Raw genomic sequence first — 23,654 nt, 5'->3', positions numbered from 1 at the left:
AGGGGCGCGGATGTGGTCCGGGGAGATCCTCATGCGGCTGCGGACGCGTCGCAGTTCCTTGAGGACGGCATCTCCCGGCAGCAGAATGGTCGTCGCTGCCTTCCCAGGTATTGACGAAGGTGTGGTTTCCGAGCATACTGCGCCACACACGTCCTCAATATAACGGAGACGTGTGAGGCGTTCGTGCCGTGTGGGTGCGCGGAACCCAACAATCCTCCGTAGCGGTGCTGGACTGGCGGCCAGGTGGACAGAGGTATCCTTCGCTGATGCGCGTGGGACGAGCGATGATGTGCAGCTGTCGCCGTGCCGCACTTCCAGGCTGTGGAGGTGACTGGGGGCCGACACGGTGCGACTGCCTCGCTGCCGTGGTGCAACGCACCGTGGACGCATCCAACCAGAAAGGATCGCATGGTGTGCTGGGACGCACCAGCCTCTGCGCCCAGCCGCAGCTGACGGCGGCGTGGCACGGTCTGCCCTGCAGCGGCGGTGACGTGCGAAACAAAATTGAGGTGTCGGTCAGTCGCATTGCTGAGCAGGCGCACAGGGTGGAATTCACGCGTGGCTTCCCACCGCCCAGACGATGGTCGGCCGTGTCCTCGTCAGACTGTCGGTGTGACGCGATGCAGAACAGAGTGGCACCGCTCCTGTCCGCGCTGATACTCAGACTGTGCTCGGCAGCCCATGTGGCCACAACGGACACGGCAGCTGGCATTGCCGCACCACAGGCACGGAGGTCCGCACACAACGCAACAAGCGTGCGGTCGTCAGCGTGCATGAACACCGAAGCAAAGTGAATGCTGTACAGGCGGCGCAGCAGACCATCCACGTGGCGGTGGAGGAGCTGGGGCCGCACGACGCTGCATTGGGCTGCCACGGCTGAGGGAAGCTGCTGTCGGGAATATTGCTCGCGAGCACTCACCCCAACGCAGCCGCCTCGCAGGCGATTGCGCTACCAGCGTTGGGCGCGACGGCCCACGCGCGGGAGCCCGCAGAGCACGGCCAACACTCGCCCATCGCCAACGGTGTCGAACGCAGTCGAGATGCCGATCGGGACGGCGAGAGAGCGGCGACGGCGACGGTGCAGCGCGGGATGACGCCCCTGCGACGCCCGCACTCCACAGCGATGCACCCGCTCAGCCCTCGTGCCGCTTCGTCACTCACAGGCGTCACCAACTCCGAGGCCGTGCGTCGTGGCGTGGATCCAGGCTGACGTCGGTGGTGTGCCAGCAGTGCTGACAGGCAGCAGTAAACCAGTCCTTCGCTCACCACTGGCAGGACAGAGAGCAGCGGGAGGGGCCGGCAACTCTCTCGGTGCGGCGTGTGTCCTTCCCGTGTCTGCGGATGGGAGTGGTGTCCCCATTTCCCAGCAACTTCGCAGAATGCCGTCGGCGAGGGAGGTGTTGATCATCGTTCAGTGCGAGCAGCGGGCAGCGGGCACAAGACGGCGCAGAAACACACTCAATACGCCGCCGGGGCCAGGGGCCATGCCAGGCAAACAGTCGCGGATGGCCGAGTCAGGCGCACACGGCGTGAAGGGCCAATCCATATTCCAGTCACCAGGGGGCACGCGAGCACAAACTGTGCAGGCAGCTGTGGGGATCGCAGCACGTGAGACGCGGACAGTGTGACGGACAAGCGTTTCTACCTGCTGCCGAGGCAGAGCACAGACGCAGGCCCAAGAGTACCGCAGCACAGCCGATCCCAGAGAGCGGGGACGTGGTGCCGCCATGCCTCGGGGTATCACAGGCCTTGGCTCGAGAGGGCACCAAGCTGCTTCGCACGGACCTCCAGCAGCATGGAGAAACCACCGCGGAGGGCATGATTGCGGTCCTCCCGTTTGCGGACAACTTCAGCTCGGGGCAGGCTGCCTCCTGGTGAGGCAGTGTGCGCGTTGCATGCTGCCGCTGCAGTGGACTCGGCATGCTCCATTCCGTCCGTCCACATTCCTGTGGAGCTGTCACGGCTGCCGCACGGGATGTTGCGCCTTGCCGCTCGTATGGTGCATCGGTGCATCTCCAGCCATGTGGTCACAGTGGCCAGAGGCGTTTCGCACGCCGTGGTGGAATCATTCCAGTCAGCTGCACGCAGGGCAAAGGCAGCATGTTTCCGTCGCGGCAGCATGCCTGCCTGTCGCGGGATGCCGTCCTCCGTCCCTACACTGTGGGATGACAGATGGTGATCCGAGTCCATGCAAACAAGTGGACGTCCAGTGGGAGACACGCAGTACGCGTTGCGCAGTCACGTCGGAAACAAGACGCGGCGGCCGCTGATCCGCGCTGCCTGTGCCGGGTCGTCGGACAGCTCAATCTCCATGTCGCTTGGGGTGGCGGCGAGGTCCTCTCCTGCCGCCGTTGAAGGCGAACAACCGTCACGCAGCTCATGGTGTAGGTTCAGGTCACCCGCAATGGGCGCTGCAGAGCCAGGGCGACAAATGGTGCTCGAAAAGTGAGCAGCGTGAGCAATTGCCGATGGAAGGTTGCAGAGGTTCACCACGTGCATGCTGGGGCAGGCAAGTGGGCACACGCGGAGGGCGGTGGTCTCCACGCAGTTGGTGCCAGTAGCGACAGGCGCTCGCACGGCAAGGTGTGGCGCACCAAGAGGCCACGCCACCGGCACGCCCACTGCAGGCCTGGTGGAAGTCACTGCAGCCAACGAGCCTCGTCGCTGGGGCACTCTCCTGCCTGCACTCCGGGAGAAGAAACATGTCGGGCCGGTGCTGCGCCAGTCGAGCAGCAAGGACAATCCTGAAGAGCAAAGGGCCTGAAGGTATGAGCTGCCAGATAACTACGAGGCCATCCTCATCGGGGCGGCGGCTCCTGCGGACACCACCACAGCGGGTGATGCCGACGGAGTGACCGCAATGAAAAAACTGTGCGGTTCTGTCGGTCAGGCTGCAGGCAAACTGCCTCGCCCCTCCACAACCGACAGTGCGCGGGACCCTCTCGAGGGGTGACGCCGTCGTGATCCCCATCACGCTCGCAGCAATGCCTTGCCGCAATCACTCCCACAGAAAGACAAGGAAGAGTGCGTGGATGTGTGCCGAGAGCACAGCGACTGTCACCGTCAGAAGAGGCCATCGTGGCACCGTCCGTCACGCGCCAGCACACACCAAGCAGCGCACGCACTTGGCAAAGCAAAAACAAAGAGGTGAGAAGAATGACCCCAAGAGCAGGCAACACCTTCACACATGGCGGGCATCGTGCAGCCGCGGCAGCCAGCCACCAGCAAAATGCAGAGAGTGTCCCACACGCATCCATCCAATGGCGCCGTGATTCCCACCGCACAGGCACACACGCAGCGGCCTTGCCATCTCAGCACGGGACACGCAAGCCGCCGTCCCGCCGTCGCCAAGGCATTCCTGCAGTGCACTGTGCAAATAATTATCACTGTGTGTGTGTACCTGTGTTCTGAAGAAGCAGGAAATAAAAAAGGCTCAAAAAGGCACATAAACACAGCAAGAGACACAGCTGGATGGCAGCGATACATGCGGTACGCCCCCGACATCAACAATCACGCACGGTGGCAACATACAAACATCCACACAAAAAACAAAACAAAAACACGGCGGCAGGGTGTGGCTGTGTGTGTGGCGCTGCGGGTGTCTGCCCGCCCTGGCCGCAATAAAAGCAAAACAAGAGGGAAAGAAATGTGTGCTCCGCCCCACAGGCCCTCGTCGCACGCCCACACGTCACGGCTCCCTCAGCGCGCCGTTCGTCGCCGCCCCTCCTCATGCGTGCAGCAGGCGAGGCGCACAGGGCCGTCGTCATGAGCGTGTCGGTGGGTGTGCGAGTGGAGCAGTTGGGCGGGAAACACACGGCACCCCTCACAGGAAGAGTGCGGCATGAAACAATTTAAAAAGAGGGAAGAGTAGAAAAGAAACAAAAAACGTCCATAGTGATTGCCCCAAAAGCAAAAAAAAAGAGGGGATGGGGAGCAATAAAAAATTAAAACAGCAAACAGAAATATTTTTTGAAAGAAAAACAAAAACATTAAAAGAACGCACAAAAAAGACTTATATTACGCACAGGAAAAAAAACAATTATAAAATGTAAATAAAGTAAAAAAGCAAAAAAAAAGTTTTTCAAAAGAATTAGTTCTTGGACGCAATTCTGTGCAGGGGAGGTCGCAATTGTTTCACGCTGCAGTCGGTCACCCCTCACTGAGACGCAAACCCCCACAGTCCCAACAGCAGAAGAAGCAGCGGCAGCACCCTCCTCTCACGCACAGTGCCGGCATCGCTGTTATTCCCCTGCGACAAATTTCCCAAACTGCTGCTGAGGGCCGTAGCATTTACGTCCCTGTCCTGTGGATGGATCTGCTCCTCCTCCTGCCCATCCATTCCTTCCGCCGTCTCCCCATCCGCACCAGAGCTCACGCTCACATCAGTTGTCAATGCGGGTCCATCGTGCCCCTCGCCTTTAGCGGTAAAAACGTTTGTATCTGCGGCGGCGGGGGTATCACCCACGGAAGGTGTGTGCGGTCCATCCCCCTGTATCGTATCTGCACTCCACTCACCCACAGTTGGGTTACCGCTAGACGAGAAAGCGCCATCCACATCTGCATTTCCATCGGAAGATGTTTCAGAAACCAACTGCTGTACGGTCTGCCCCACAGGTATGGAAGTCGAAGCAATGGAAGCTGATGGAGATGCACTTCCACCGTCAGCACCCTCACCTGCATTCAAAGGTTCCTGTCCCGCATGCGGTGTTCCATCAGGAGAAGGCAACACGATTTCCTGCGCACTTGTTTCCTTCGGAGGCGTAATCGGGGCTTTAATTGCATTAAGAGCAGTAATCTCATCGTCATCCAACGGGCGGTTGTACAGCAGGACATTCCTCACAGTCACAGAAACGCCTTCTCGGCTCCCCGTGCTGTCTGCATTGCTTCCACCCCCTCCAATGTAGAAGTGGGAGATCTTTTTATCTTCCGTATTTTCCAATTCACATGGCTCACCCACACGCTGACCATCAACGTACGCGGAGCCCTGGGTGCCGTTCTGCAGCACAATGGCCACTTGGTGTGTTTTCTCTTGCCCCTCAATGCGGTTTTGCATCTCCGTCGGTTTCCCACCGCACAGCATCCGCCACTTTTTTTCGTCGTTGTTGTACGACAGTCCAAGAAGTACTGGATTCTTGTCGTCATCACTCATCTTCACACCCATCAAAGAAATAGGACCCTCCTTCGTCGGCTCACCGTCGATGGACACCGTCGCCACAAGAGTAAAGTTGTAGTTCGCAAAGTGGTACAGCTGATTCTCCCCCTGACTGCCCACGGGCCACTCCGCCCACGCTCCCCGGAACGTCACTCCATCGGAAGACTCTGCTTTCTCTGCTACCGCTGCTGGCACTTCTTCTTCCGCTCCCTTCTTTACTGTGGCGTTCACTCCGAGGTACTCGTCCCTCCATGTGTCATCAGAGAAGTTGCCAGACAAAAAGCCAACCAGCCCATCCGTGATCTTAGTGTTTTTGCAGGCACTGTCAGGTGAGGTAGCCTGCACAGCGCTCTCAGAAGGGCACAGCTGGGAGACATGTTTGTCCACTTCCTTCCAGGTCGCCAGCACATCCTTCACACGCTCCAGCTGCGCGGTCAGACGCACAGACCAAAGACTGTTTGATGGTTTCCCCCCACCGTCCTTCTTTTCGTACAGTGCAATCAACTCATCATTATTATTACTATCAGTTCCACTTCCAGCACTTTTGTACAACAGGGAGCTGGCGGCAGCGTCATCGTCCTTCCCGGATACCGGCCCAATATCAACAATGTGCGTATTGTCCGTCAGCCAAAGATGGAGTTCGCCCTTTTCTTTTTCATTTTGTGTTTCTTTGGCATACACCGGCAGAGTAACGAGCATCACATTTTTCCCATAAGCTCCAGTGCCAAAAGTCGCTGTGGTGAGCCCGCTCCTAACGGCCTTCCCTTCTCCGCCATTTTTGTTGCCCCACACGCGCGAGAGTGTCCCGAGGGCCTCCGTCCACGACTCCCCCTTGTCACCGGACTCGTACACCCTGCGGCGGCCATCATCACACGCAGTCATCATCATGAGTTTGCCCTTCCACTCCACGACGGAGGGATCACTGCAGCCACCGTCAGACATCCCCTTCGACAGCGTCCAACTCGCAGCGTTATCGGAGGTGTATATGAGCAGCGAAACGGTCTTTTTATCCTTTCCTGTGTCATCCTTCTTCGTGCCTTCCACTGGAAAAACAGGCGTACCGTCCTTCATCTTAACACCCGATCCACCGCCTCCAATCAACTGCATCGAGGAATCGTGTTCGCCCTCAGATAAAGTGCCGACCGGTAGCTGGTTCACATTCCATTGGTTTTTTTTTTCGCTGTCATCTCCTTAAGCACTGACTGTCCCTTTCACCAGCAAAAGTCCCGATTGAGCTGCAGCACTCTCCCGAGCACCAGCAGCAACATTCCGGCTGTATTTTCCAACAAGCATGTAAATATCACTTCCATCCACAACTGTTGTTGGCCGGCTCACATCTACTCCCTTGCTTGTGGAAGTGCTTTTCTCCAGAACTCGTATCACTCTGGCATCCTTAAGCGCTTCCTCCGGTTTGTTATCGTCTTTTATCGTGAGAAGTTGGGATGCAATGCCAGTAAAGGTATCTTCTCCATCCTTCTTGCACTGCGCCTCAGTAACGGCAAATACGTCATTCCCCACTTTCAAAATGCCGGGAATTCCAAACGACTCCAGATTTCCATCAGCAATGTCCTCCAATTGATACTTTGGGACTGCCGGAAGATCCTCCTCAGCGGCTGCAGCCCCACAACGCTCACAGCACATCATCACGACAAGGAGGAAGAGCAGCACTGCGAAAGTAAACACACGCCGCGACATGTTGGGCCTCTGCCGCTCACTCTCTCCTCCTTCCCTCCTCCTTCCGCTGGATCCGGTGTTAAGGCAACGGTTGTGTGTGCGGGGTGTCTTCACTGCAGCAACAAGTGAGAGCATACAAATATGTGTGTGCGGTGTGTGTGTGCTGTTGTTGGTCCTTTCAGTGCCTTACAATTTCACAGTAGCGTTTAGTCGTAACTTCCTTCCTAGGGTGTGTGTGCGTGAGGCGGAGAGAAAAGAGAAAACAAGCCAAGCAAAGAGGTGAGACAGCGAGCACCGCCACCCATCCACACTGTGAGTGGCATCATCATCCCCGCCGCAGTCACTCCCAACAACAACAACTCACGCACGCAGACACAAGGAACAGCAGAAGGAAGATGACTGCACCGGGAACACACAGCGACGGTCACCACCACAACTGGCAGGAGTCACGGCGGGTGCTTCTGCCACGCGTCAGCACACACCAGGCGACGCCCAAACATAAAATAACCAGCGGGAGGCAAAAGGCCACAGCCGCCCTCCGCAGCACCAACGCGCTACCGCCAGCCATTTCACCGTTGTCTCCTTCAGCGCACCCGCTCCGCCGCCGGCGCACATCACCTCGCACAGCCGGGGAATCCCCCGCCATCAAATACACAGCGGGAGAGGCACGTCGGCACCCCCAGCCGCTGGGCGGGAATCGCTCCGCACCTATCCGAGGCACCGTCAATAAAAAACCACATTAGTAAACTGTTGCACGCCGCCAACATCCCACGCCCGCAGCACGACAAAGAGAAGCGTTGCAGGCTCCCTTCATCCCCCATCTCAAGGGCCGCAGCAGCCAGAATCGTGTGTGTGTGTGTGTGTGTTTCAGCGCCTATACTTGCAGAGCAGCTGTGCGCCACAAGAGAGTCAGAAGAAAGCAACGGCAGAGAGAGGCAGATAGAACACACGCAAATTACTCATATCATCACACACAAACACACACACGCAGCCCGCGGAATGGGTGCTCTCAACCACAAAACAATGAAAAACAAAACAAAAAGCCGAAGCGTGGGACGACCAGCGCACACACTCTCATTGCTCCCGTAAAGCAAAACACACACACAGGGAGAAAGAGAGAGAGAGAGGTCGCCCACTCAATGCAATAAAAACAAAACAGAAACAGTTACGGTGCTCCGCCCATGCAGCCAGGCAGGACGGCAGCGGTGCGTGTCGTGCAAAAGAGGGCACCAACGGGCCTGCATGGGTGTGCATGCAATATATACAATGGGCACATTATGTGTGTGCTTCGTGGGATGAGGTGAGGGCGAGAGTCCATGCAAGGGGACACACACAGTGAGAGAGTGAAGGACGAGTGTGTGTGCGGGCGGTGCACGGCTCTCTCTCCCTCACTCTCACGCAGCCACCACCGCAGCAGCAGCCGCACACGTAACAACAAGAAGAAGCAAAAAAGAGGAGGTGGTGTGAGAGGCCACAGTGCTGTCACTGTCGTCAGGTGGCACCGTATCATCTGTTTTGGCTGTGTTAATTGGTGCTCTTGGGATTCCTGCACTCTGGGATGTCGCATTCTCTGTGGTGCCTGATGCGTCGTTGGGATTGGGAGTCGTACTGAGCTGTGCGATTCTTCCACTGGAGGGTTGGCTCAAGCCGTTTGTGGCCGGATTGCTTTCTGAGCCATCGTCAGACTGCAGGGCCGCAGCTGCTGTGGGGCTGCTTCTGCTGTTGTCATTTATTGCCGCATCACTCGTGTTGGCGGCTTTATTCACTGATAATTGTAATGTTTTCTCCCATCTGTCGTTGATATAACGCTTCTGCCATATTCCTTTTTGTCTTGTCCTTCTCTGGCGGCAGGCAGTTCAGTAATCACTGAGCCATCCTCCCTCCCCTCACTGTTGTCAACAGCACGTCCACCTCTAGATGGGAACGATGGATTAGCGTCCGTTGTACTCTTGGCTGGTGCGCCATCCAACAAACCCGATAAAACTTGTTGCTGAACTCCAAGTCCCGGCGAGCTGCCATTTAAGGGGTTCGCCACCTCACCTTCTTATTTTTCATTCGGTGGCTGTGGCCGTGGGTTCTCTTCGTCAGTCGGATTCGATTCAGTCACTGCCAACGGAGTGATTCCAAGATCTTCTTTGAATTTATCACCTTTTTTTTCTTCAACCTTTTCCTCTTCTCCAACTCCTTCCACATCAGCAACTTCAACGTTTCCTGCCGAAGTTTTGCCTGCAATGGTGTGTGGTGCTTCCTGCTGAAGCCTAATCAGAGTGCCGTTTGTAATGCCCAGCACAGTTGCAGACTTTTCTTCTTCACTCCCATTCTCTGTTTCTTCATCTCCAGCAACTCATTGATTTTCATTTTCATCTTCGGCTTCAGCATCGTCAGTTTCTCCTGGAAGTAAACGTGACAGCACTGGCGGTGGCGTTTCCAGCAAACCTCCACCACCACTCGCAGAATCAACAGGTATATCGGCAGCAGCTGCCAAGCGCTCAGCGCATCCGACACCGCCGGCACCGCACCACAGCACGCAGAGGGCACACACCAGCAGCACACGGCCAGTCATCATCGCCATCATTCTTGTCACTTGCATGCAGCCTTCAGCAAAAAGTAACTCCCCGTCAACAGAGAGGGAAGCAAAAAGATAGACACAGCCGCCACACCACGCACAGCCACCGCACAGCAACAAATGGCAGCACCCCAGCAGCAGCAGCGCACACACCACGAGACAGATGGAATCAGTACGATTGCAGAGCTCGCACACCGCCCCGCAAACCACAAGTTTGAAAAGCAATAAAAAACAATAATTAAAAAACAATAATTAAAAAGAAAAAAAAAACAAACCCAGGGCTCCAGTGCGCATGCTTATGAGTGCGTCCGCGATGCGTTCAACGTGACGGATGCGGGGCACAACGCGGAGCACACAGCACGGCAGCAGAAGCAAGTGAAGCAAAACACAATCATTATTTCCTCTTATTTTATACAGTGGACCACAACACACGCGCACAAATCCCCGCGGTTGGGTGCTGGCACGCACAGCCCGCACACACCTCTTCAGCCCACAGCGGTGTACGCCAGCGCGGATGCGGCGAGCACCAGCGTGGCACACACCCACGCAGAGCTGCTGAGGCTGCCGTCCATTCCGCGAAGACGTGATGGTGCGCGGGTGGTCGACACAGCTGGCGCCTCTGTAGTCGTAGTACTTGGTGCCTCTGGCGCAGTGGTGGTCGTCGTGGTTGGTGCCTTTGTTGTAGTCGTGGTTGTTGCGGAAACATCTTTGGCGTTATTATCTGTTTGGTCAGCGGAAGAACTTGTGCCAATTCGTGGTCCTGTAGTGCCATTATTAACTTCTGTCTGTATCGTATTGGGCGCGTTATTTGACTGCGGTTCCGTAACGGTGGAATCTCCCTCTACGGCACTTTTTCCCGAGCCCGCAGAGGACCCCAAACCTGACGACTCTGAATTACCTTTCCCCTGTTTATCCTCTGATGCAGAGAACGAATCACTGGTGACGCTTCCGCGAGCAATAGGCGGCTTAGCAGTTGATGGCTCTGGTGGAGGAGGCGGCAGTATGCTGTCTCGTTCTTCAACATGATTTTCAGTACCCTCCAACTGAGCGTCTGCCGCGTACACGGACGAGCAGCAGCACAGGGCAAGCACCAACAGGGCGCACAGCAAACGGCACGTCATCATCATCGTGAGTGTGGTCGTTCAGTGGTGTGGAGCTAATCTGCACAGTGAGGGAAATGGAGAGCAACAGGGGAGACGAGAGGTGCAGCAGACACACACAGAGGGCACACCACATGAGGAGAGGGCAGCAGCCAGGCATGCACCGTACGCCGCACACCACGCACGACACACACTCCAATCCACGGCAGCAGGCACACACACACACAGCCCTGCCGCAACAACAACACACAGATGGAAGAGGGGGAAGCAAACAGGAGCGGCACACAAGGCTCCACCGCATGTACATACGGCGAGAGTGGTCCGTCGTGTCTGCACCCCTCACGGAGGGTGCGCACACACACAAGAGGGGGTGCAGCGCACACAGCAACACAAAAGCAAAGTAACAATAAAAATAAGATCCCCGCACACCACGTGGATTGTTGGTCCACGGGAAGTGCAGCCAATATTCACCACAAGCAGTTCAGTTGCAGTAGGCCTTCGTCCACATTCATCGCACTCCACGTCATGCAGGCCCGGCCACCACCGCAACAGGAGCTGCTGCACACGCAACAAGAAACAAGAAAGGGAGGTGGTGTGGGAGACTACGGTGCTGCTGTCACTGCCGCCATGCGAAGCTGTGTTTACATTGTTAGTGGCGGTGTCCCTCTTGAACCCCTCACTGTGGGCTGCGGGGGTAACTTTGCCGGTTGATGTGCCTTCGGTTTTGTTGTTGCATTCTACTCCTCCACTTCTTCTGTGGAGGGTCTGGCATCCTCTCCGTTCAGATGGCTCGCATTATGATTGGTCGTGGTGCTGCTGGCGGCGGCGTTAAACTCTGCAGCTGGAAGAAATGCGGTGCTGTTGTCAGCCTCGGCAGCAGGCGCTTTGTCTCCACGCTGGCGGTCCTCTATTTTCTCTGCAGCGTCAGAAAGTGGAGGCTGTTTGGAAATCTCCTGCACGGTGCATTCCTCCTTCCAATCTAATGCAGCAAAGCTGCCATCTGAAAAAGACGATGACTGCGATGGCCCCTCGTAAACGGGAGATGGTGCATGCTGCACGGTGTCTTGGTGTGCTGCAACTTCTTTCCTTTCTGCCTCATCTCCACCAGCTGCTTCTACTGCAACTTCTCCTCCCGATTCTTCTTGTGGTGCATCACCCGGTACTTGTGCAGAAGTTGTGTTTAAACCCACATCGTGTTTTGGCGTTACCCTCGCCATTCTCTGGCCATGAAACTTCATGTCGGCTGTCAGACCCTTCTGCCCCTTGCGGCGGTTCCTGCCCCCGCTGTTTGTATTATTTGTTCGCCCGGTACTGCGGCTGGTTTTGTTGGTTGTGATCCTTTTCGCCCCCAATGGCAGGCTGTGTTGGGGGCTGGGCTCCTCCCTCTGTCCCACCGCCCTCCGATGACTCAGCGACTTTCGACTTTTCATCCTGAGCGGATTCGTTTTCCGGACTGCCGGTGGCGCGACTGCCATCCGAAGAGGGCAATGCTCGATCCCTTTGGGGCGCGAGTCCCAGGCGCCCCACCGTGACAGGAGCCATCAGCATCTGAGCCTTGCCTTTTGAACCATTCACGGTTGACTCCTCCCGCTGTCCAACACCACTCAATGCGCCGTGTGACTCCGACACATTCGTTTTCATTTCGGGCGGCAAATAACGCCATCCCGCTGATCCTCCACATACTGCCGGTGCCGCTGGTGGCGCTCCGCCTTGTCTTTTCCTCGTTCTAACGGCAGGCGATCTACGCGGCTGGTGACGCATCTCGTTGAGTGTTCATTGGATTGCAGCATACCCCCTTATCCTCAGCGGTGTCAGCAGCAACAGCAATCCCTTGGCGCCTCCAACGACGACGGCCATCCAATTACGCACGCATTCCTCCACGGCGGAAACATTCGCCCTTCCTCCTGTCCTTCTGCGGCCATCCATCGCGCACTCCCTCCGCAGCTGAGCACGCCACCGCGAGAGCGAATACTCATCCGTACCGCTGTCGCCACCATAGCACGCAGAGGGCACACACCAGCAGCACACGGCCAGTCATCATCGCCACCACTCCTGTCACTTGCGTGCAGCCTTCAGCAAAAGTAACTCCCCGTCAACAGAGAGGGAAGCAAAAAGATAAACACAGCCGCTACACCACGCACAGCCACCGCACAGCAACAAATGGCAGCACCCCACCAGCAGCAGCAGCGCACACACCACAAGACAGATGGAATCAGTACGATTGCAGAGCTCGCACACCGCACCGCAAACCAGAAGTTTAAAAAGCAATAAAAAACAATAATTAAAAAACAGAAATTAAAAGAAAAGAAAAACAAACCCAGGGCTCCAGTGCGCATGCTTATGAGTGCGTCCGCGATGCGTTCAACGTGACGGATGCGGGGCACAACGCGGAGCACACAGCACGGCAGCAGAAGCAAGTGAAGCAAAACACAATCATTATTTCCTCTTATTTTATACAGTGGACCACAACACACGCGCACAAATCCCCGCGGTTGGGTGCTGGCACGCACAGCCCGCACACACCTCTTCAGCCCAGAGCGGTGTACGCCAGCGCGGATGCGGCAAGCACCAGCGGGGCACACACCCACGCAGAGCTGCTGAGGCTGCCGTCGATTTCGCGAAGACGTGACGGTGCGCGGGTGGTCGACACAGCTGGCGCCTCTGTAGTCGTAGTACTTGGTGCATGTGTTGTAGTGGTGGTCGTCGTGATTGGTGCCTTTGTTGTGGTGGTCGTCGTGGTCTCCTCCGTAGAATCTTCAGACTCCCTATTTGCCCGTTCCTCGGATAGTGTCTTGTCACTGGGTAACCTTGTCGTACCCTTAATACCATCTGCCTGTAACGTATTGGACACTTCATTTGGTTTCGTTCCCGTACTGGTAGATCCTGGTCCCTGCTCCGCAGCGGACCCATTACTTGACAACATTGGCTGACCGGTCTCCTGTGGTTGTGCTGCTGGTGGAAGGGAGGTTAGACTGACGGAGTTCGTATTAGATTCAGGCATACTCTTCTCATCAGGGACCGGAGCCTTTATCGTGGGCTTCGTCGTGGTCGTCTGGGAAGAATCTTCAAGCGGTTTAATCTCTGACACGCACACGGACGGGCAGCAGCAGAGGGCGAGCACCAACAGGGCGCACAGCAGACGGCACGTCATCATCATCATCGTGAGTGTGGTCGTTCGGTGGTGTGGGGCTGATCTGCACAGTGAGGGACATGGAGAGCAACAGGGGAGAAGAGAGGTGCAGCAGACACACACAGAGGGCACACCACATGAGGAGAGGGCAGCAGCCAGGCATGCACCGTACGCCGCACACCACGCACGACACACACTCCAATCCACGGCAGCAGGCACACACACACACACACAGCCCTGCCGCAACACCAACACACAGATGGAAGAGGGAGAAGCAAACAGGAGCGGCACACAAGGCTCCACCGCATGCACATACGGCGAGAGCGGTCCGTCGTGTCTGCACCCCTCACGGAGGGTGCGCACACACACAAGAAGGTGCAGCGCACACAGCAACACAAAAGCAAAGTAACAATAAAAAAGGAGATCCACGCACACCACGTGGATTGTTGGTCCACGGGAAGTGCAGCCAATATTCACCACAAAAACAGCTTATTATGTTGTTTTGGTTGTATGCTGCTACAATAACGAGTGAGTAGCGCAAGGGCCGTCCGTACAAAAGTGGCAAGTATTCCGTCGCAAGCAGGCCGTCGTGCGGGCTGGGGCAGTCACAAACAGTCGCAGTCCCAGTTCCCAACGACAAGTGCAATTCCCACAGTGGATGAGGCGGAGTCTCCCGTGGTCCGTCGGGGGATCAGCAGCCCGTGGCGTCTGTGATGAGGCGGTGGCGGAAGAGCCTGTTCTATCTTGAGTACCCGCGTTTGTGCTTCCTGCGTGTCTTGCCTGCTAGCATGCTTGGCAACTTCGATGGCGACCTGCGCGCGAGGCACCTGTTAAGAAGACGGTGGCGCCATTGTGGCATCCGCATGGGAGGCCCTCTCCAACCATTATAACGCCAGGCTGAGCACGTCGGGCATGTGCCCTCATACTGTGGACGGACAAGTGAACTCTGCTGCAGGTTGGGCAGGAGGACGTCAATCCGCCGCTCGCTGGCAGGCAAGGAGTTGCGGTGCTCACGTCGGGAAGAGGTTCCGGCGGAGGCAGAGGCGGGCCGGTCACCGCAGTGAGGGAGGGACGGCACCACCGACACAGAGGGTTCCTTGTGATCCGCAGGGCGCGTGCAGGCCTGTCGAAGAGTGGGCAGGAGTCGCATCGCGCCTGTGCGCAGTGCCGCCACTCGGGGCACGATGTCCGGGTCAACACCAGGAACAGAGTCCTCGCCACACCGACAGGCGCCTGTCAAGCGGTGTGCGCGGCTCCCTTTTCCTCCTGCACATCCTTCCATTATAACCTCTTGAGGGCGGTAAGGAAGTCCACATGCCAGGCAGTGACGCAGTCCTGCGGGAGGGATCGTGGCCTGACGGCGTCGGCGTCCGCTGTCACGTTGCGTGGGATTCCGCAGTGCCATGGGAAAACATGGAGTCAGCTGTGTGACCTCAATCCACCAGTGAATGCGGCACGGTACAAATCTCTTCGGTGGCGTCGTCGTGCACCGCCAGCAGGCCAATGCGGAGTGACTCCATCGCCAAGAGGGAGTCCGTGGCGACAGTAACTCGTGTGGGCGATTGGGATGCTGCTGCCAGGCGGGGAACTGGGAAGTGTCCGAGGCCATGCTCAGTGGCAGGACACTCCGCTCGGCAGGTGCATGCAAGGCTGCCAGCAGCTGTGCGGTGAGTCCCCACAGGGAGCTCGGCCGTCCGGGGAGTCAAGTGGCAGTGCAGCGGATACAGATGCATGCTCAGCGAGAGACGAAAAGCCGTCCGTCCAGTGACCTGCGTCATACGGTCCCAGAGAGGTGCAGGCCGCTTCAAGGGCCGATCGTCTCACGCCGTCCAGGGCGTCCTTGGCGTGCCGTGGCCGGAAGACGCCCACCCCGCTGCAGCTCACAGTGTCCCGGGCGAAAACTCGGTGCTCAACAAGAGGGGCGCGGATGTGGTCCGGGGAGATCCCCATGCGGCTGCGGACGCGTCGCAGTTCCTTGAGAACGGCATCTCCCGGCAGCGGAATGGTCGTCGCTGCCTTCCCAAGTATTGACGAAGGTGTGGTTTCCGAGCATACTGCGCCACGCACGTACTCAATATATCAATGAAATGTGAGGCGTTCGTGCCGTGTGGGTGCGCGGAACCCAACAATCCTCCGCAGCGGTGCTGGACTGGCGGCCAGGTGGACAGAAGTATCCTTCGCTGATACGCGTGGGACGAGCGATGCCGTGCAGCTGTCGCCGTGCCGCACTTCCAGGCTGTGGAGGCGAGTGGGGGCCGGAAACGGTGCGACTGCCTCACCGCCGTGGTGCAACGCACCGTGGACGCATCCAACCAGAAAGGATCGCATGGTGTGCTGGGACGCACCAGCTCCTGCGCCCAGCCGCAGCTGACGGCGGCGTGGCACGGTCTGCCCTGCAGCGGCGGTGACGTGCAAAACAAAATTGAGGTGTCGATCAATCGCATTGCCGAGCAGACGCACAGGGTGGGATTGACGCGTGGCTTCCCACCGCCCAGACGATGGTCGGCCGTGTCCTCGTCAGACTGTCGGTGTGAGGCGATGCAGAACAGAGCGGCACCGCTGCTGTCGGCGCTGATACTCAGACTGTGCTCGGCAGCCCATGCGGCCACAACAGACACAGCAGCTGGCATTGCCGCACCACAGGCACGGAGGTCCGCACACAACGCAACAAGCGCGCGGTCGTCAGCGTGAATGAACGCCAACGCAAAGTGAATGCCGTCCAGGCGGCGCAGCAAACCATCCACGTGGCGGTGGAGGAGCTGGGGCCGCACGACGCTGCATTGGGCTGCCACGGCTGAGGGAAGCTGCTGTCGGGAATATTGCTCGCGAGCACTCACCCCAACGCAGCCGCCTCGCAGGCGATTGCGCTACCAGCGTTGGGCGCGACGGCCCACGCGCGGGAGCCCGCAGAGCACAGCCAACACTCGCCCATCGCCAACGGTGTCGAACGCAGTCGAGATGCCGATCGGGACGGCGAGAGAGCGGCGACGGCGACGGTGCAGCGCGGGATGACGCCCCTGCGACGCCCGCACTCCACAGCGATGCACCCGCTCAGCCCTCGTGCCGCTTCGTCACTCACAGGCGTCACCAACTCCGAGGCCGTGCGTCGTGGCGTGGATCCAGGCTGACGTCGGTGGTGTGCCAGCAGTGCTGACAGGCGGCAGTAAACCAGTCCTTCGCTCACCCCTAGCAGGACAGAGAGCAGCGGGAGTGGCCGACAACTTTCTCGGTGCGGCGTGTGTCCTTCCCGTGTCTGCGGATGGGAGTGGTGTCCCCATTTCCCAGCAACTTCGCAGGATGCCGTCGGCGAGGGAGGTGTTGATCATCGTTCTGTGCGAGCAGCGGGCAGCGGGTACAAGATGGAGCAGAAACGCACTCAATACGCCGCCGGGGCCAGGGGCAATGCCAGGCAAACAGTCGCGGATGGCCGAGTCAGGCACACACGGCGTGAAGGGCCAATCAATATTCCAGCCACCAGGAGGCACGCGAGCACAAAATGTGCAGGCAGCTGTGGGGATCGCAGCACGTGAGACGCGGACAGTGTGACGGACGAGCGGTTCTACCTGCTGCCGAGGCAGAGCACAGACGCAGGCCCAAGAGTACCGCAGCACAGCCGATCCCAGAGAGCGGGGACGTGGTGCCGCCATGCCTCGGGGTATCACAGGCCTTGGCTCGAGAGGGCACCAAGCTGCTTTGCACGGACCTCCAGCAGCATGGAGAAACCACCGCGGAGGGCATGATTGCGGTCCTCCCGTTTGCGGGCAACTTCAGCTCGGGAAGGCTGCCTCCTGGTGAGGCAGTGTGCGCGTTGCATGCTGCCGCTGCAGTGGACTCGGCATGCTCCATTCCGTCCGTCCAGATACATGTGGGAATGACACGGCTGCCGCACGGGATGGTGCGCCTTGCCGCTCGTATGGTGCCTCGGTGCATTTCCAACCATGTGATCACAGTGGCCAGAGGCGTTGCGCACGCCGTGGTGGAATCATTCCAGTCAGCTGCACGCAGGGCAAAGGCAGCATGTTTCCTTCGTGGCAGCATGCCTGCCTGTCGCGGGATGCCGTCCTCCGTCCCCGCAGTGTGGGATGGCAGATGGTGATCCGACTCCATGCAAACAAGTGGACGTCCAGTGGGAGACACGCAGTACGCGTTGCGCAGTCACGTCGGAAACAAGACGCGGCGGCCGCTGATCCGCGCTGCCTGTGCCGGGTCGTCTGACAGCTCAGAGTCCATGCCGCTTGGGGTGGCGGCGAGGTTCTCTCCTGACGCCGTTGAAGGCGAGCAACCGTCACGCAGCTCATGGTGTAGATTCAGGTCACCCGCAATGGGCGCTGCAGAGCCAGAGCGACGAATGGTGCTCGCAAGGTGAGCAGCGTGGGCAATTGCCGATGGAAGGTTGCAGAGGTTCACCACGTGCATGCTGGGGCAGGCCGGTGGGCACACGCGGGGGGCGGTGGTCTCCACGCAGTTGGTGCCAGCAGAGACAGGCGCTCGCACGGCAAGGTGTGGCGCACCAAGAAGACCACGCCACCGGCACACCCACTGCAGGCCTGGTGGAAGTCACTGCAGCCAATGAGCCTCGTCGCCAAGAGCATTCCTGCATAGCACTGTGCAAGTACTTGTGTGTGTGCTGCAGGAGAAGCGGGAAAGAGGAGCACAGGGAGGCACATCAGCACAGCGAGCGGCATAGCTGGATGGCAACGATACATGCGGTACGGTCCCGACACCAACAATCACGCACGGCGCAAGAAATTCACACAAAAGCAAAAAAATGAAAAAAAAACACGGCGGCAGGGTGTGGCTGTGTGTGTGGTGCTGCGGGTGTCTGCCCGCCCTGGCCGCAAACGAAACAAAACAAGAGGGAAAGAAATGTGTGCTCCGCCCCACAGGCCCTCGTCGCACGCCCACACGTCACGGCTCCCTCAGCGCGCCGTTCGTCGCGGCCCCTCCTCATGCGTGCAGCAGGCGAGGCGCACAGGGCCGTCGTCATGAGCGTGTCGGTGGGTGTGCGAGTGGAGCAGTTGGGCGGGAAACACACGGCACCCCTCACAGGAAGAGCGCTGCATGAAACAATTAAGAAGAGAGAAGAGTAGAAAAGAAACAAAAAACGTCCATAGTGATTGCCCCAAAAGCAAAAAAGTGAAGGGATAAGGGGATGAGAGATTAGAAAAATTAAAACAGCAAAACAGAAATATTTTTGAAAGAAAAAGAAAAACATTGAAAAAACGCAAAAAAAAGCCTTATATTACGCACATAAAACAAAAAGAAACAAAAACAAAAAGAAAGTAGCAAACAGGAAAATTAAATTTAAAATAAGCAAAAAAAGAAAAAATTATTTGAAAAGAAAATTTATTTGAAGGGAAAGAATTAGTTCTTGGACGCAATTCTGTGCAGGGGAGGTCGCAAGTGTCCCACGCGGCAGCCAGTCACCCCTCACTGAGCCGCAAACCCCCACAGTCCCAACAGCAGAAGAAGCAGCGGCAGCACCCTCCTCTCACGCACAGTGCCGGCATCGCTGTTATTCCCCTGCGACAAATTTCCCAAACTGCTGCTGAGGGCCATAGCATTTACGTCCCTGTCCTGCGGATGGATCTGCTCCTCCTCCTGCCCATCCGTTCCTCCTGCCGTCTCCCCATCCGCACCAGAGCTCACGCTCACATCAGTTGTCAATGCGGGTCCATCGTGCCCCACGGTTTCAGCGGTAAGAAAGTTTGTATCTGCTGTGGCGGCGGCATTACCCACGGAAGGTGTGTGTGGTCCATCCCCCTGTATCGTATCTACACTCCCCTCCCCCACCGTTGGGTTACCGCTAGACGAGAAAGCGCCATCCACATCTGCATTTCCATCGGAAGATGTTTCAGAAACCAACTGCTGTACGGTCTGCCCCACAGGTACGGAAGTCGTTGAAGCGGACACTGCTGATGGGGATGCACTTCCACCGTCAGCACCTTTACCTCCATTCAAAGGTTCCTTTCCCGCATGCGGTGTTCCATCAGGAGACGGCAACACGATTTCCTACGCACTTGTTTCCTTCGGAGGCGTAATCGGGGCTTTAATTGCATTAAGAGCAGTAATATCATCGTCATCCGACGGGCGGTTGTACAGCAGGACGTTCGTCACCGTCACAGACACGTCTTCTCGGCTCTCTGTGTTGCCTCCATCCCCTCCAATGTAGAAGTGGGAAATCCCTTTAGAATTCGTAGTTTCCAATTTACATGGCGCACCCACACGCTGAACATCAACGTACGCGGAGCCCTGGGTGCCGTTCTGCAGCACAATGGCCACTTGGTGTGTTTTCTCTTGCCCCTCAATGCGGTTTTGCACCTCCGTCGGTTTCCCACCGCACAGCATCCGCCACTTTTTTTCGTCGTTGCTGTACGACAGTCCAAGAAGTACTGGATTCTCTGCATCCTTCATCTTCGCACCCATCAAAGAAATAGGACCCTCCTTCGTCGGCTCACCGTCGATGGACACCGTCGCCACAAGAGTGAAGTTGTAGTTCGCAAAGTGGTACAGCTGATTCTCCCCCTGCTCGCCAACGGGCCACTCCGCCCACGCTCCCCGGAACGTCACTCCATCAGAAGACTCTGTAGTCTCTGCTATGCCCGTTGCCGCTCCTTCTTCCGCTCCCTTCTTTACTGTGGCGTTCACTCCGAGGTACTCGTCCCTCCATGTGTCATCAGAAAAGTTGCCGGACAAAAAGCCAACCAGCCCATCCGTGATCTTAGTGTTTTTGCAGGCACTGTCAGGTGAGGTAGCCTGCACAGCGCTCTCAGAAGGGCACAGCTGGGAGACATGTTTGTCCACTTCCTTCCAGGTCGCCAGCACATCCTTCACACGCTCCAGCTGCGCAGTCAGACGCACAGACCAAAGGCTGTTTGATGGTTTCCCCCCACCGTCCTTCTTTTCGTACAGTGCAATCAACTCATCATTATTATTACTATCAGTTCCACTTCCAGCACTTTTGTACAACAGGGAGCTGGCGGCAGCATCTTCGTCATCCTCCCTAGATACCGGCCCAATATCAACAATGTGCGTATTGTCCGTCAGCCAAAGATGGAGTTCGCCCTTTTCTTTTTCATTTTGTGTTTCTTTGGCATACACCGGCAGAGTAACGAGCATCACATTTTTCCCATCAGCTCCAGTGCCAAAAGTCGCTATGATGAACCCGCCCCCAACGGCCTTCCCTTCTCCCTCCCTTTTGTTGCCCCACACGTGCGAGAGTGTCCCGAGGGCCTCCGTCCACGTATTCCCCTTGTCACCGGACTCGTACACCCTGCGGCGGCCATCATCACACGCAGTCATCATCATGAGTTTGCCCTTCTCCCGCTCCACCACGGAGGGATCACTGCAACCACCGTCAGACATCCCCTTCGACAGCGTCCAACCTGCAGCATCCGAGGAGTATATGAGCAGCGAAACGGTCTTTTTATCCTTTCCTGTGTCATCCTTCTTCGTGCCTTCCACTGGGAACACAAGCGTACCGTCCTCCATCTTAACACCCGATCCACCGCCGCCAATCAGCCGCCTCAAGGATTCGTGTTTGTCGCCCATGGTGCACTGTAGACCGTCCGCTTCCTTCCAAAGGATTCTTCTGTTGTTGCCGTCAACACTGACGTTCCCTTCACCAGCAATAGCCCCAGTCATCGGCACCACTCTCCCGAGCACCAGCAGCAACATTCCGGCTGTATTTTCCAGCAAGCATGTAAATATCACTTCCATCCACAACTGCTGTTGGCCGGCTCACATCTACTCCCTTGCTTGTGGAAGTGCTTTTCTCCAGAACTCGTATCACTCTGGCATCCTTAAGCGCTTCCTCCGGTTTGTTATCGTCTTTTATCGTGAGAAGTTGGGATGCAACGCCGGTAAAGACGGTGTCTCCACTCTTCTTGCACTGCGCCTCAGTAACGGCAAATACGTCATTCCCCACTTTCAAAAGGCCGGGAATTCCAAACGACTCCAGATTTCCATCAGCAATGTCCTCCAATTGATACTTTGGGACTGCCGGAAGATCCTCCTCAGCGGCTGCAGCCCCACAACGCTCACAGCACATCATCACGACAAGGAGGAAGAGCAGCACTGCGAAAGTAAACACACGCCGCGACATGTTGGGCCTCTGCCGCTCACTCTCTCCTCCTTCCCTCCTCCTTCCGCTGGATCCGGTGTTAAGGCAACGGTTGTGTGTGCGGGGTGTCTTCACTGCAGCAACAAGTGAGAGCATACAAATATGTGTGAGCGGTGTGTGTGTGCTGTTGTTGGTCCTTTCAGTGCCTTACAATTTCACAGTAGCGTTTAGTCGTGACTTCCTTCCTAGGGTGTGTGTGCGTGAGGCGGAGAGAGAAGAGAAAACAAGCCAAGCAAAGAGGTGAGACAGCGAGCACCGCCACCCATCCACACTGTGAGTGGCATCATCATTCCCGCCGCAGTCACTCCCAACAACAACAACTCACGCACGCAGACACAAGGAACAGCAGAAGGAAGATGACTGCACCGGGAACACACAGCGACGGTCACACCACCAGAAGTCACGGCGGGCGCTTCTGCCACGCGTCAGCACACACCAGGCGACGCCCACACATAAAAGAACCAGCGGGTGGCAAAAGACCACAGCCGCCCTCCGCAGCACCCACGCACCACCGCCAGCCATTTCACCGTTGTCTCCTTCAGCGCACCCGCTCCGCCGCCGGCGCACATCACCTCGCGCAGCCGGGGAATCCCCCGCCGTCAAATACACAGCGGGAGAGGCACCTCCAGCCGCTGGGCGGGAGTCGCTCCGCACCTATCCGAGGCACCGTCAATAAAAAACCACATTAGTCAACTGTTGCACGCCGCCAACATCCCACGCCCGCAGCACGACAAAGAGAAGCGTTGCTGGCTCCCTTCATCCCCCATCCCAAGGGCCGCAGCAGCCAGAATCGTGTGTGTGTGTGTGTTTCAGCGCCTATACTTGCAGAGCAGCTGTGCGCCACAAGAGAGTCAGAAGAAAGCAACGGCAGAGAGAGGCAGATGGCACACACGCAAATTACTCATATCATCACACACAAACACACACACGCAGCCCGCGGAATGGGTGCTCTCAACCACAAAACAATGAAAAACAAAACAAAAAGCCGAAGCGTGGGACGACCAGCGCACACACTCTCATTGCTCCCGTAAAGCAAAACACACACACAGGGAGAAAGAGAGAGAGAGAGGTCGCCCACTCAATGCAATAAAAACAAAACAGAAACAGTTACGGTGCTCCGCCCATGCAGCCAGGCAGGACGGCAGCGGTGCGTGTCGTGCAAAAGAGAGCACCAACGGGCCTGCATGGGTGTGCATGCATATATACAACGGGCACATTATGTGTGTGCTTCGTGGGATGAGGTGAGGGCGAGAGTCCATGCAAGGGGACACACACAGTGAGAGAGTGAAGGACGAGTGTGTGTGCGGGCGGTGCACGGCTCTCTCTCCCTCACTCTCACGCAGCCACCACCGCAGCAGCAGCACACGCAACAACAACAAGAAGAAGCAAAAGAGGGGAGGCGGTGTGGGAAACTGCGGTGCTGCTGTCACTGTCGTCAGGTGGCACCGTATCATCTGTTTTGGCTGTGTTAATTGGTGCTCTTGGGATTCCTGCACTCTGGGATGTCGCATTCTCTGTGGTGCCTGATGCGTCGTTGGGATTGGGAGTCGTACTGAGCTGTGCGATTCTTCCACTGGAGGGTTGGCTCAAGCCGTTTGTGGCCGGATTGCTTTCTGAGCCATCGTCAGACTGCAGGGCCGCAGCTGCTGTGGGGCTGCTTCTGTTGTTGTCATTTATTGCCGCATCACTCGTGTTGGCGGCTTTATTCACTGATAATTGTAATGGTTTCTCCCATCTGTCGTTGATATAACGCTTCTACCATATTCCTTTTTGCCTTTTCCTTCTCTGGCGGCAGGCAGTTCAGTAATCCCTGAGCCATCCTCCCTCCCCTCACTGTTGTCAACAGCACGTCCACCTCTAGATGGGAACGATGGATTAGCGTCCGTGTACTCTTGGCTGGTGCGCCATCC

At 57.2% G+C, this 23,654-nt stretch overlaps 5 protein-coding genes and 4 pseudogenes across 5 annotated transcripts, besides 12 other annotated features; all 9 read right to left on the bottom strand.

Moving 5' to 3' along the window:
- Window positions 1–3,821: part of a sequence feature (areas not merged during assembly with more than two copies in the genome that could not be assigned to a particular haplotype) that runs on past the window's edge.
- Window positions 3,822–3,901: a sequence feature (heterozygous, Esmeraldo-like haplotype).
- Window positions 3,902–4,399: a sequence feature (areas merged during assembly that could not be assigned to a particular haplotype. This can correspond to areas where the two haplotypes were merged or to regions with more than two copies in the genome that were merged during assembly.).
- Window positions 4,157–6,961, bottom strand: Tc00.1047053509525.100 (annotated as a pseudogene).
- Window positions 4,400–4,626: a sequence feature (heterozygous, non-Esmeraldo-like haplotype).
- Window positions 4,627–9,720: a sequence feature (areas not merged during assembly with more than two copies in the genome that could not be assigned to a particular haplotype).
- Window positions 7,673–7,692: a microsatellite.
- Tc00.1047053509525.94 lies at window positions 8,220–9,416 on the bottom strand (annotated as a pseudogene).
- Window positions 9,610–9,666: a sequence feature (T-rich).
- Window positions 9,721–10,500: a sequence feature (heterozygous, Esmeraldo-like haplotype).
- Window positions 9,878–10,519, bottom strand: Tc00.1047053509525.90 (mucin TcMUCII, putative; the record flags this gene model as incomplete). The annotated part of the gene is made up of 1 exon (XM_815714.1): window positions 9,878–10,519. One exon carries the CDS (start codon window positions 10,517–10,519, stop codon window positions 9,878–9,880), a length of 642 nt encoding a protein of 213 aa, XP_820807.1.
- Window positions 10,501–18,043: a sequence feature (areas not merged during assembly with more than two copies in the genome that could not be assigned to a particular haplotype).
- Window positions 11,230–11,967, bottom strand: Tc00.1047053509525.70 (uncharacterized protein; the record flags this gene model as incomplete). The annotated part of the gene is made up of 1 exon (XM_815713.1): window positions 11,230–11,967. The coding sequence occupies one exon, from the start codon at window positions 11,965–11,967 to the stop codon at window positions 11,230–11,232; it is 738 nt and encodes a 245-aa protein (XP_820806.1).
- Window positions 13,020–13,652, bottom strand: Tc00.1047053509525.60 (mucin TcMUCII, putative; the record flags this gene model as incomplete). The annotated part of the gene is made up of 1 exon (XM_815712.1): window positions 13,020–13,652. The coding sequence occupies one exon, from the start codon at window positions 13,650–13,652 to the stop codon at window positions 13,020–13,022; it is 633 nt and encodes a 210-aa protein (XP_820805.1).
- Window positions 14,362–15,231, bottom strand: Tc00.1047053509525.50 (uncharacterized protein; the record flags this gene model as incomplete). The annotated part of the gene is made up of 1 exon (XM_815711.1): window positions 14,362–15,231. The coding sequence occupies one exon, from the start codon at window positions 15,229–15,231 to the stop codon at window positions 14,362–14,364; it is 870 nt and encodes a 289-aa protein (XP_820804.1).
- Tc00.1047053509525.40 (hypothetical protein, conserved) lies at window positions 15,503–16,252 on the bottom strand (the record flags this gene model as incomplete). Its single annotated transcript, XM_815710.1, has 1 exon — window positions 15,503–16,252. One exon carries the CDS (start codon window positions 16,250–16,252, stop codon window positions 15,503–15,505), a length of 750 nt encoding a protein of 249 aa, XP_820803.1.
- Window positions 18,044–18,917: a sequence feature (heterozygous, Esmeraldo-like haplotype).
- Window positions 18,787–18,950: a sequence feature (T-rich).
- Window positions 18,918–23,654: a sequence feature (areas not merged during assembly with more than two copies in the genome that could not be assigned to a particular haplotype).
- On the bottom strand, window positions 19,053–21,842 carry Tc00.1047053509525.20 (annotated as a pseudogene).
- On the bottom strand, window positions 23,080–23,654 carry Tc00.1047053509525.10 (annotated as a pseudogene; the record flags this gene model as incomplete).

The sequence above is a fragment of the Trypanosoma cruzi genome, genomic scaffold, assembly GCF_000209065.1.
Source record: "Trypanosoma cruzi strain CL Brener 1047053516095 genomic scaffold, whole genome shotgun sequence".
Taxonomy (NCBI): Eukaryota; Euglenozoa; class Kinetoplastea; order Trypanosomatida; family Trypanosomatidae; genus Trypanosoma; species Trypanosoma cruzi.
Note: the sequence above shows the minus strand (reverse complement) of the source record. Positions and strands in the feature narration are given on the sequence as shown.